Genomic DNA, 10,921 nt, shown 5'->3' with positions numbered 1-10,921 from the left:
TGAGCGTCAAGCGCCGACGCTAGATACACCCTGGGCAGCGTCTTAAAGGCACAGGACACCGCCATTGAATATTGAACGATAGATCTTAACCATACACAACTAAAGGAATCACACAAAGCAAAGCACACAGGCTTGGAAATCTGTAGTGCACTTAATACAGTTTGTGTAGGGTTTGGCAAAATAAATAAATAAATTAGGCTCTATGTGGTTTGAACGGTCTTTATTGCCATACTAAATAGACACATTATTATTCCACATGGGGGAAACCAGTTTGGTCGCCCATGCACAATTATAATGGTCTTTCAACTTACCCCATCAGTTAAAGAAATATTAAAGTAATGGTTTTATGACAATTGAAATTGAATTGAAATTGGTTTTCTGAAACACTGAGCACACAGAAAACCCATTATACCACTTTCATCATCAAACATTAACTTAATTCTAACATTACTTTAATTGTTGTTTCACATTTATACTAAAAGACTGAACAGTGTCCTGTAGATAAAGATGTCCCTTTCACATAAGGACATTTTGACATGACAAAAAAAAGCAAAGGTGTCGGTAAGAAAATCAGCGATGGTTGGATTCCATTTAGCTGCTTCAGTTTCAGGGTCCTGATACTTACCGGGATACTTAAACAGAACAGGGCCCATGTTAATGTTATTAGTATCAGCTGTGTTTTCCCACCACAACTAGTCAAAATGCCTGCTGTGAAAATGATTTTTTAGATTTCTATCCTGATATCCTAAAATGTCACATCAATCCCTCACAATATGAAACACGCCAATAGTCATTATGCATAGTTTGAAAAAATGAAACACATTTGCTTGAATTCATTTGAATCCCTTCATACAAGGTAGTAAAAAGCATAGCAAAAACATTTCCATCATTACACTAACAGTTTTAGTTCATTTCATTAAGACAAGTATGAGTTATTCTAAAAATGTATTTGTTGTCTTCAACTTTGTTTTGTTGGTATCAGTGATTTTCAATGACTTCAGAAGTGCTGTCACAGCTGGATATTGGCACAGCTGGTGTGGCAGCATTGCGTAAGTGTTTTCACAATGAGCCTGAAAAGCCTTGTGTATTGAGTCATGTTTCATTGACGTTTCAGGTCAGCCATGACAGTGAGTGCTGCATTCCAGCCGGGAGAACCCATCACACCACCACCTAAAAAAATATTAAAATCAACATAAAAAATGGACACGAATGAGTCAGTCTTGTTCTGTGTAGGGAAATCAGAAACAGTTTACTCAGCCATCTAACATCACCAAGTGACTTAATTTCTTTATCATCAGCAGCAAAGATAAGCTTTCATCCAAAGGTCCAAATTTACTGCTCTTCCATCACCAGCCAGCATAGCATACATTGTTGTATTTATATTACACTACAAAATACACAACAATTTTTTTTTTTATTGCAATTCAATATTCAGCTGAGGGTTCAGCATATAAAACAAACCTGGATGACAGCCGCTGCCACACATATACAGCCCTTTAATTGGTGAACGATAGTCTGAGAGAGAGGGCAAAGGTCGTGCTAGGTAGAGCTGGTCCAGTGACATTGATCCATGGAAGATATTCTGTCAAGATAAGACCAAAATGTTTTTTTTTTCTTTTTGTTGCTTGATAGAATTATGTGATTATGACAAAAGTAGGATGTAATTTATTTAATGACTGCTTCATAAAACTCATATCATTCAGTGAGCTATTGTCACTTCACACAGTTGGTGTGAACTTTGATTCTCACTCATGGGTTGTGTTACAACTGTCTGTAACCATTAACTGCTTAAATTACAGGTCTGTCCCTGAGAGGATAGTGAATGACAGAACTCTGCTGAGGACATAGATTACTTCCTCATCCAGTGAACAATTGATTATATCAAATAAATCACATGTGTATCAACATTAAAATTGCTGGTTAGTTTGGCAATGTATGCAGTGTACAGAATGTACCCCTCCAGTCAGCCCAAAGATTCTCTCCAGGTCAGGCGGAGCCAGGATGTCTCTGCCAACCACAGACTTTTTGAATCCAGGGGCGTATTGTTCCACCCAGTCAAATGCTGAAGACACAGACAAACACATTCTTTATCACTGAAACAGCTTAATCATTATACATTATACATTGAGTGTCAAAACACTGTTTATCACTTTTGGAAAATAATACTTCCCAAGTTTCACCATTCAACATTTAAAAATTACAGATTATGGCTTCAAAATAGAACAGTTTCTAAGTAAATTCTTGTTTTCAAAAGGTGGATATCTCATTTTGGAATAAAAATTTGCCTTTACAATGCTGCCATCATATAATTACTTTTTTTTATCAGTTTAAGATCAGATTCATGCAAAGCATACTAGAACTTGTGTCCCTGATCAATGAAGTAGAAATGCACACTTGGAACTATAAGAAGTTCTGAATCATTGTGTGTTACCAGTGTCTGCGAAAGCCTCTCTGTCCTGGTTTGTCCACTCCCTGCTGTTTATGTGGTAGGGCGTGTATTGGGTGAACAGTGACACCACGTGGCAGCCAGATGGAGCCAGAGTAGGATCCAACACAGAGGGGATGGTCATCTCTAGCATGGGTCTACAGGAGTAGAGGGACATGATGAGGCAAGATGGAGGGCAGTGAAGGGTGGGTGACTCTTTGATGAACATTCGGAATAAGAGAATGTAAGAATATAAGTTTGTTTTTTTTAAATAAACATTATGAGAGCTAAGAAAACAACTTCATTAATCAAGATTGGAAATGATTGACGTTGGATATTGCTTTTGGGTAAAAGTTACGTGGTCAGCAGTCTGCAAACAAAAAAAAAAGTTTTTAAACTGATGTATAGACACACAAGAGAGTTACTGCATGCTGACATAAATGTGTGGAGACAATATCTACTACAAGGCACACAATCTTATGTTTTTAACAATTAAGATACATAGGCTAAATTATAATTATAATTTTATAACACGCACCTAACACTCTGTCCTGTACTCTCTACAGAAATTAATGTTTTACTAGCTCTTATGTATGAAAATATGTGCTGGATCATTTATTGAAACGTGAACAAATGTTTACCACCAGTAATATCTCTTGCAGTTAAGAGAAAGTGTTATGTGTCCACTTTTGACGATATAATTATGTACCTTGATGAGGGACGTCCATTCATGGCCTCTTTATATGCACTCTCCAGTACGTCCACACTTTCACAGTTGAGGTGAATGGAGCACTGATGGTGTGGTCCAGGTCTATCATCTGGTGTGGGAGATGCTGGGAAGTTTGGTAGCTTGTCCACTGCCACTGTGAAATCAGGTCACAACATAGAAAATAACATGGAATCAGTATCATCTGCTGGTTCCCTAGTAAATCACATTAAGCCTGTGGCAAAGAACCTTGGTGTTTGGTTTGATAGTAATTTAAATTTCGAGCAGCACACCACAAAGCTTGTTCAATCATGTTTTTATCAACTTAGAAATATAGCAAAAATTCAATTTATGTTAACTTTTAAGGACACCAAGACCATTTTACACGCCTTCATCTCATCACGCCTGGATTATTGCAACAGCCTTTTCACTTGTTTAACCTAAAAATCTACTGATCGACTCCAGACTGTCCAGAACTCAGCTGCCAGGCTTTTAACCAGAACAAAGAAATATGACCACATTACTCCAGTGTGTTTTAGAATTGACCCTTCATGGCCTCTCGCCTTGTTATATTTCTGACCTTTTAGTCCCATACGCACCAGCACGTACCTTGAGATCCTCGGGCAGAGGTCTGCTATCTGTTCCAGAGTCTCGACTGAAAACTAAAGGGGACAGAGCGTTTGCTCTCAGGGCCCCGAGGCTCTGGAACAGCCTGCCCAAGGAAATCAGGTCGGCTGAGTCAGTGAACTCTTTTAAGTCCCTTCTTAAAACATACTTTTATAGGAGAGCCTTTCCCGATCTTATTTGACTTTATTTTATCCCTTTTATTTTATTCTATTTTACTTATTTTATATTTATCTTAAACGTATATTTTAGTCTTTTCAATGTTTTCTTGCTTTTATCTTGTATTGTTTTTGTATTATTGTCTTTTTGATATTATTGTCTTTACACTTGTTAAAGCACTTGTTTGTTTGAAAAGTGCTCTACAAATAAAGATTATTATTATTATCATTATTATTTGCTCTAAGATCATTTATCATTTTATGTGTGCATTTTTATTTCTGTTTTTGGTACAACAAAGTGTGTGCTTAAGTTTCAGTTTACTAAATGTTTGAATGACAATTAGGGCTGTCAGCGAATGCAATATGTGTTTGTGCTTAACACTGCTCAATTTCTTCACCTTAAGAAGCTAAGACTGTTACAATGAATTCAACAAAACAGAGTAGACTATCATTATGTCTAAAAAGCAATGCACTGTAAAGGATCAGACAGGAGTAAAGACTTCCAGAGTAATAAAGCCCTACAGCTCAGGCTCTACTATAATTAACAAGCAGGAGCTACAAATGGCACCACACAGGAAGCTGAAGAACTCCAAACATCTTCTTAGTTCTGTGTGCTTTACACAGTTTTATATTACCCCAAACTTCGAAACTCATGTTTAGAGTACTAAGAGCTTAGACATTGACCCTTGTGATACATGATGTCTTTTTGTTTGTTTGTTTGTGCATTATTGCCAAGTCTCCATTGTCTTACACCTTAAAACTTCTTTGCTCAACAAAAAAACAGACCAGTAGTAAGTATGACTAAAGAATGCAGGGTCTCACCTAAATATCTTGAACATATGGCTAAGAAACAGCTTGCCCAGAGATAAGACAATGAGCCCAGTAGCTTACTTTTGAGGCTTACTGCAACACTAAATATTATCATGCTCGAAAAGTTGTCTCTCCTCAGGAGTGGTAACGTTTTATATCATTTTAATCAGCACATTTGGAAACAATTGATAATATCCTCCATTATTTTTAGCAGTCAAAACACCACACCAGCTACTGGAACATTTGCATACGATCATGATTTGCATTAGCCTGGCAGAAAGAGATTTACCGTTGATCTTGGTAACTGGTGAGGTGTAGTCTATCTGATCTACAGCTTTGATGAACTCTGGAGGAAGTGCAGCCTACATTGAAAACAGGAAGCCAGAATAAATCATACTGTCTGGTGCCATGGTTACATGTGGTGTTTATTTGTTCTTTATTACCTGTGGCGTGAGGTTCTTGAAAGTAACATATGGGGTTGCATTTGATAAAACAACTTTACTGTGGATCTCTGTGCCATCCTTTAGCACTACTCCCTTGGCAGCACCATCTGAACCAACCACGACTTGTCCTACATCCTGCCAAGGATACACATTGTATATAAATAAAGACCAAAATACAGATGCTGGAATATAATATCCATTAATACACAATATAAGCTGCACCAAATCAATATAATTAATCAAAACCACATTACCTTCTCAGTGAAAATTTCTACGCCATAGGATCGAGCAGAGCTAGCAATAGCCTGAGACACACCTCCCATGCCTCCCTCCACATAACCCCATGCTCCCTTCTCCTTCTCCAGCTCTCCCATCACATGGTGCAAGAGCACATACCTTCAAGGCAAGAGGTCAGTGTTAAATTCAGTGCAGTTAAAACTGTAGTTGTGAGTGTTTGTGTGCCCTAAAATGTGCCTCACCCACTACCAGGATTACTTGGACTGGTCATGGCTCCTATCACAGCATCAGTAGCCAGCGTTGCTCTCAGTGGCTCCGACTCAAACCAGCAATTGAGGATCTACCACACAAAACGCATTGCTCATGACGCAGTCAATAGAAAACATCAATTAATGCCAAATGTTATGTAAGCTATAACAAACCTTCATTATTGGTGCAGTTATAATCTCATAAAAGTCTGGAATGTTTGTGCCCAGTTTCAGACCTTTAAATTCAAAAAACATAACTCATTGTGACTCTGTTGCAGCAGCAAACAAAATAAGTTCATGGTGAATAGTTTGTTATTCTGACATAAAAATATAGATGTTTATTTCCAAAACGTGCATCCACCAACACACCACATTTGACAATAGGCATCAGGGTTTTAGCTGCAGTCAGCCTCTTCCTCAGTGATCCAGTGGTAACACCAGGAATGTCTACAGGAGGAGCATCTAGAAGAGGATGGATAGCTCCTGCTAGCTTATCAAGGTATGCAACGTAATCTGGAAAAGCCTGGGTACATGGCAAAGAATAGGTGAAGGTGAGGGTGAGCGAATGGAGGTGGGATTGTGTGAGAAAAAATATGGAGTAACTGGAGACTGAAGAGTAAAATGCAGACTCATGCACATTACAGTTGAGCGTTTACCATGACAATCACAATGCTTAAATCACCTTAGCATCCTTCTTTGAGAACTTGCTGATCTCTATCTGGTTCATGGCCATATCTGAGCCCAGGGTGAGAGACCTTGGAGGGGCACCTCTCACCCCCTCCTCCAACATGGGAGTGAAAGCATGGGGGTCCCTCATATAGACCTTCAGCCCATGTTTCTGAAGTTGTAAGCACACAAAAAATGAAGAGCAGTAAATAAGATCAAGCCTTCTCAGAATGAGCTGAATTCATATATTTTACACCATAGCTATGTTTACCTTGAGCTCCAAGTCTGCATATATGTGGGGTCTTAATAAACTGAGCAAATAGGAACACCTGGAGAAGCGAAAACCTACACACGAAGGACACAATAAATTACATTTCTTTCAATACGACTTCACTTGATACATATTAATATATTAATATTGTATTTAATATACAATATTAAATTATAACTGTGTAAAAGTTAAAATTTTCAAAACAGTGTATAATTCAACATTAAACATTAACTAAACCCTCATAAACACATTTACATGCAGTCTATAAAAATGAAATGTCCTCCACCACTAAAGAGTTGGTATACCCAAATTACAAAAATACATATTTTTCACATACCATTAGTGGTACCAAGCCATGCAGATAGTTTGGAGCTTTTTGTGTTGCCTTGTTTTTGTTACTCTGAATAATCAACAGAACATGCTGTCAACAGTTTTAGCGTGTATACATTAAGATAATACTAGTATGCTCTGGGTATGTTTTGTGCCTTTTCGTAGTTCTGTTTATGATCTGGGTTCAGCCAGGATTCCAGTCAGAGGCCGCCCTACCAGGGAAGATTTCCTCTGAAATAGCTGCTCCTCCCAGCAGATGTCTGCGCTCTAGCACTGCTGTCTTCAGTCCTCCCTTCTGAAGATAGGCAGCCTGCACACACACACACACGTTTGTTCCTCCATCCCCTTGGGGACATCTCATTGACATAATGCAATACCTAGCCCCTTACCCTAACCATAACCATCACAACTATATATAACTTTAACTCTTACCCTAACTCTAACCTTAACACAATTGTAACCTAAAATGAAGTTTTAACCCCAAAAGAAAAGTCTCTACCCATGGAGACCTCAACGTTTGTCCCCATGGTGACAAAAGTCATCTTCAGTTCCCTGCCAGGATATAAAAACATTAGACACACACACACACACACACACACACACCCTGTGGCACATGACCTTTACCCTGTTGCTGAATCCTATGTTGTATTACAGCCTACTGTAGGTGTTGGAAAACAAGTATATGCACTCACTGCCACCAATCCATTGTGTCCTGCAAAGAAATATATCATATGTCACGTTGTGCATGCTGCTCTACTTTTTAGTCAGGTTAAATGAGTCCAGCAATTTAGATGAAACTGTTTTGTAAAACAGTTAAATACATAGCGAGAGACCGCACAGAATCTCAAGGACAAATAAAGACATTCCTACTTTTCCGAACGAAAATTTTGTGTCAATGTTGAAAAATGTTGCGCGGGTTGTTACTGCAGCACAACTTCTGTGTTTTCTGTACAGGTCACAGATCTCACCTCCTCCAATGACCAGCGCGTCATACTGGGATTTCAAAGTGGCGTGACTGGATCTGGATCTAATCACTGTCCCCATTACAGTCACAGCCCTCCGTCCTCGGTCAGTCCACGCCGCTGCAGCCATAGCAGTAGTGTGAGGCAGGTTACGTAAAGATTCGGGTGTCCAAGGAACTGCGAGCCTCACTCGCTAAACTGGGCAGCGTTCAGCCCCGACGAAAAGTGTGCCTGGACATGTAATAAAAAAACGTAGGCTGTGTTATATGTAACCCAGGGGCGTTTCCAGGCTCTTGAAACATTGGGGGCTTAGCCCAGCAAAGAAATCTTTCATGTTATAACCCCCACCTCCCATTGCTGCCTACCCAAAGTACATCTAGAAAGCAACAGTAAAATTATATATAGGCCTATAGCATACATTTATTATGAATTTTATAATTACTACTGATAATAATTACTACTGATTATATTAAATGGGGGGAGGGTGGGGGGCAATTCAAAATGAGAACAATATAGTGTAATATAATGCAGTAAGCCTGTCAGGCATTCTGTATTGCTGTCAAATATGTTTCTCCTATAGATCAACTTTTCTCATTTAATTTAATCCCAGCTGTGTCCACATACATGCAGGCATGCCTGAAGCAGGCTAAAGTCTTTTCAAATGTGCATATCGGACCTTTTCACCTCAATGATAAATTAACTTAATTAATCAGAATTCAATTAAGAATTATTTATTGACAAAATATTTGATGGGGGGGTCTGGTGGTCCTCCCCCTGAAGATTTTGAGCATAAAACACTTAATTTCCTGAATTATGGAGACATTTTCTGCACCAATTCATTGTGGAAATGTCTTTATTTTTATAAAGGGACGGACAAAATTTAGGTGGCAGGTGACAATTCAGAATATAAAAATATAATAGAATGTAATGCAGTAATCAATAGCTTATTTTTTTTTTTTTTAGCTTATGGCGAATTATTTATTTTTTTGGCCCACAACACAAGAAACAGTGAGCAGAGGGGGAGGGTATGGGTGCTGTAAGAGATGTGATTGGGCCAGCCTAATGTCAGTATAGGCCTATGCTTTATGGGCTGATCGTTGGCCCATTTTTTAAAAACAGTTAGGCCTATAAAAATAAATAATTTGACTTGTAGCCTACTCCATGAGACGAGCGCACTGCTCTTCATCAGAGGAAGAAAACCGAAATTGAAAACACTTGTGATCACTCAGACAGAAATATCACCACAATTCCACACAAATGTTCACCTCTGAAAAGTGCAGATTACATCCACTTTCGAGGGAATGAAGCATTCTAGAGCAGAGAGACAGTCAAACAGAGCAAAGTGTCTCTGAGCGAGTGGGAGAGAGACTGCAAGACACGGAGGACAGGTGTTATTGTCGCGGTCAGGTGTGTCATGATATTCTCCCACTACTTTGCGGCGACTGTTACCGTTTGTGTAACAAATACACTGACTAGAAACTGACCGACAACATTATTGTTTAAATGTATAATTACAATATTGCTAGGGACAATTCAGAAGTCGCGGATAAGCCCTGAAGCTGTGAGCAATGCCTCTCTCTCTCTCTCTCTCTCTCTCTCTCTCTCTCTCCTGCTCCCTCTAAATGCAGGGAGGCTGAGTAAGAATAGGCCTGAACCTTTTTCAGAAACAGGAAGACCCACAGCCAAAGTTTTTGGTCACATTTGTTGGACTATTTTGTTACCATTGAGCTGTTGCTGTTGTTCTGTTACAGAAAACAAAAAAAAAAGAATTTGCATATAAATAAAAAAATATATATAAGGAGACAAGGAGTAACCACACTGCCACAATTACAATACAGTAACAATGCAATGAATGCAAAAGTGACGCGTTATGACTCATACCCTTAATGTGACAAGTGCATGTGCTTGTTTATATAACGTGAAGGATTTGGGATGTGGACTGCTTCAGGATAAGTTAAAGCGAGATATTCTAGTTTTAATGCAGTGTCCTACACTACCTACAGGTCAATCTAGCTATCTCAACCAATTATTATCCAGCTGGCCACTTGGGGGCACAATTGTTCCAGTTATTCCAGCTCTAAAGCCCTGTGTCATGGTTTCCACTAACAGCACTTTCAAAAGTTGCATCATTAACACCAAGGTCATTCAAAACTCATTCAGTCATTTCACATTATTTTTATTTCCATTTGGTGTTTATAGTGAAAAATGTTTTGATATTGGCAACAGCTTATGAGATACTAACCAGTTTATGACTAAATACCTCACTGACTTTATTAATTTCCAGACTTTCATATCCAGACTCTTTCCCAAGATCGAGTAAAAGTACAAATATGTAAATCTAAAAAATGTCACAAGATGTCAGGATACAATGTAACCAAACATTTGCTCCACAGAGCACTGTGACTTGATTGTAAAGGTGTTTACATACAACATATATGAAGAAATATAATAATCAGAAAGTGCAGTTGAAGACATCCCCTCTTAGCTGGTTTGGGCTCAAGTCGTCTCACAGTAAGGGCCCACCTTAAGAGTTTCAAGATGGGCTCTTAACACAGAATGCTTTCTTAGTGCTGCTGTTGAAGATGTCATACTGGCCTAGTGGTTCACTTACCATGCATTAATAAGATAAGAGGCCATAGATCATCTGTGGACCTAAGCAACAGTCCAGGGAGTAGACAGAGCCAGAGAAGGAGATCTGTCTGTTGGGATCTTAGGATGGAAGAGTGATAATTGGTACAAAAACAACCAAACACAGCAGAACATAACAAAGTTATCATCTCATCTTGTCTCTATAATGTGGATTTTTTACTATGTTTTGCTTAGACAGTGTAAAATAATTCCTGAGGCTTATATAGATTGTGCACTCTCTTGGCAGGGGGAATGAAATGAGGTGTTATGGTGATCTAGAGTTTCCCGCTATACTTAACATGCCTCTCCCTTGGTGTATTAGAGAAGCATTAGTTTCAGGGAAGAGAAATTATCCTGATATGTTGTCTGCTTGGTTTTCCTTTAAGGAACGTCTGCGGACAACAGCCAATCAA

General features: G+C 38.8%; 1 protein-coding gene across 3 annotated transcripts; it reads right to left on the bottom strand.

Annotated features, from left to right (window-relative positions):
* Positions 1 to 203: 203 nt before the first annotated feature.
* Positions 204 to 8,111, bottom strand: pyroxd2 (pyridine nucleotide-disulphide oxidoreductase domain 2). 3 transcript variants are annotated; one of them, XM_046071267.1, is made up of 16 exons: positions 7,887 to 8,111; positions 7,611 to 7,630; positions 7,135 to 7,228; positions 6,589 to 6,662; positions 6,334 to 6,489; positions 6,021 to 6,174; positions 5,826 to 5,887; positions 5,646 to 5,743; positions 5,421 to 5,562; positions 5,167 to 5,301; positions 5,013 to 5,085; positions 3,135 to 3,288; positions 2,432 to 2,583; positions 1,956 to 2,062; positions 1,462 to 1,582; positions 204 to 1,170 (listed from the first exon to the last, which is right to left on the bottom strand). In XM_046071267.1, exons 1-16 carry the CDS (start codon positions 8,008 to 8,010, stop codon positions 1,100 to 1,102), a joined length of 1,737 nt encoding a protein of 578 aa, XP_045927223.1. In that variant the 5' UTR covers positions 8,011 to 8,111; the 3' UTR covers positions 204 to 1,099. The 3 variants fall into 3 exon arrangements, with proteins under 3 accessions (XP_045927223.1, XP_045927225.1, XP_045927224.1); XM_046071269.1 differs by lacking the exon at positions 7,887 to 8,111 and adding an exon at positions 6,926 to 6,988; XM_046071268.1 differs by lacking the exons at positions 7,611 to 7,630; positions 7,887 to 8,111 and adding an exon at positions 7,543 to 7,605.
* Between the last annotated feature and the right edge of the window lie 2,810 nt (positions 8,112 to 10,921).

The sequence above is a fragment of the Micropterus dolomieu genome, linkage group LG15, assembly GCF_021292245.1.
Source record: "Micropterus dolomieu isolate WLL.071019.BEF.003 ecotype Adirondacks linkage group LG15, ASM2129224v1, whole genome shotgun sequence".
NCBI lineage: Eukaryota > Metazoa > Chordata > Actinopteri > Centrarchiformes > Centrarchidae > Micropterus > Micropterus dolomieu.
The sequence above is the reverse complement of the archived record's forward strand: the minus strand, read 5'-3'. Positions and strand labels throughout refer to the sequence as shown.

Coding starts and splice junctions, on each gene's coding strand:
- pyroxd2 (XM_046071267.1), bottom strand. CDS start 8,010: ATGGCTGCAGCGGCGTGGACTGACCGAGGACGGAGGGCTGTGACTGTA. Junction 5,302..5,420: donor TAGAAATTTTCACTGAGAAG/GTAATGTGGTTT, acceptor TATCCTTGGCAG/GATGTAGGACAAGTCGTGGT. Junction 2,063..2,431: donor AGAGGCTTTCGCAGACACTG/GTAACACACAAT, acceptor CTGTGTCTTCAG/CATTTGACTGGGTGGAACAA.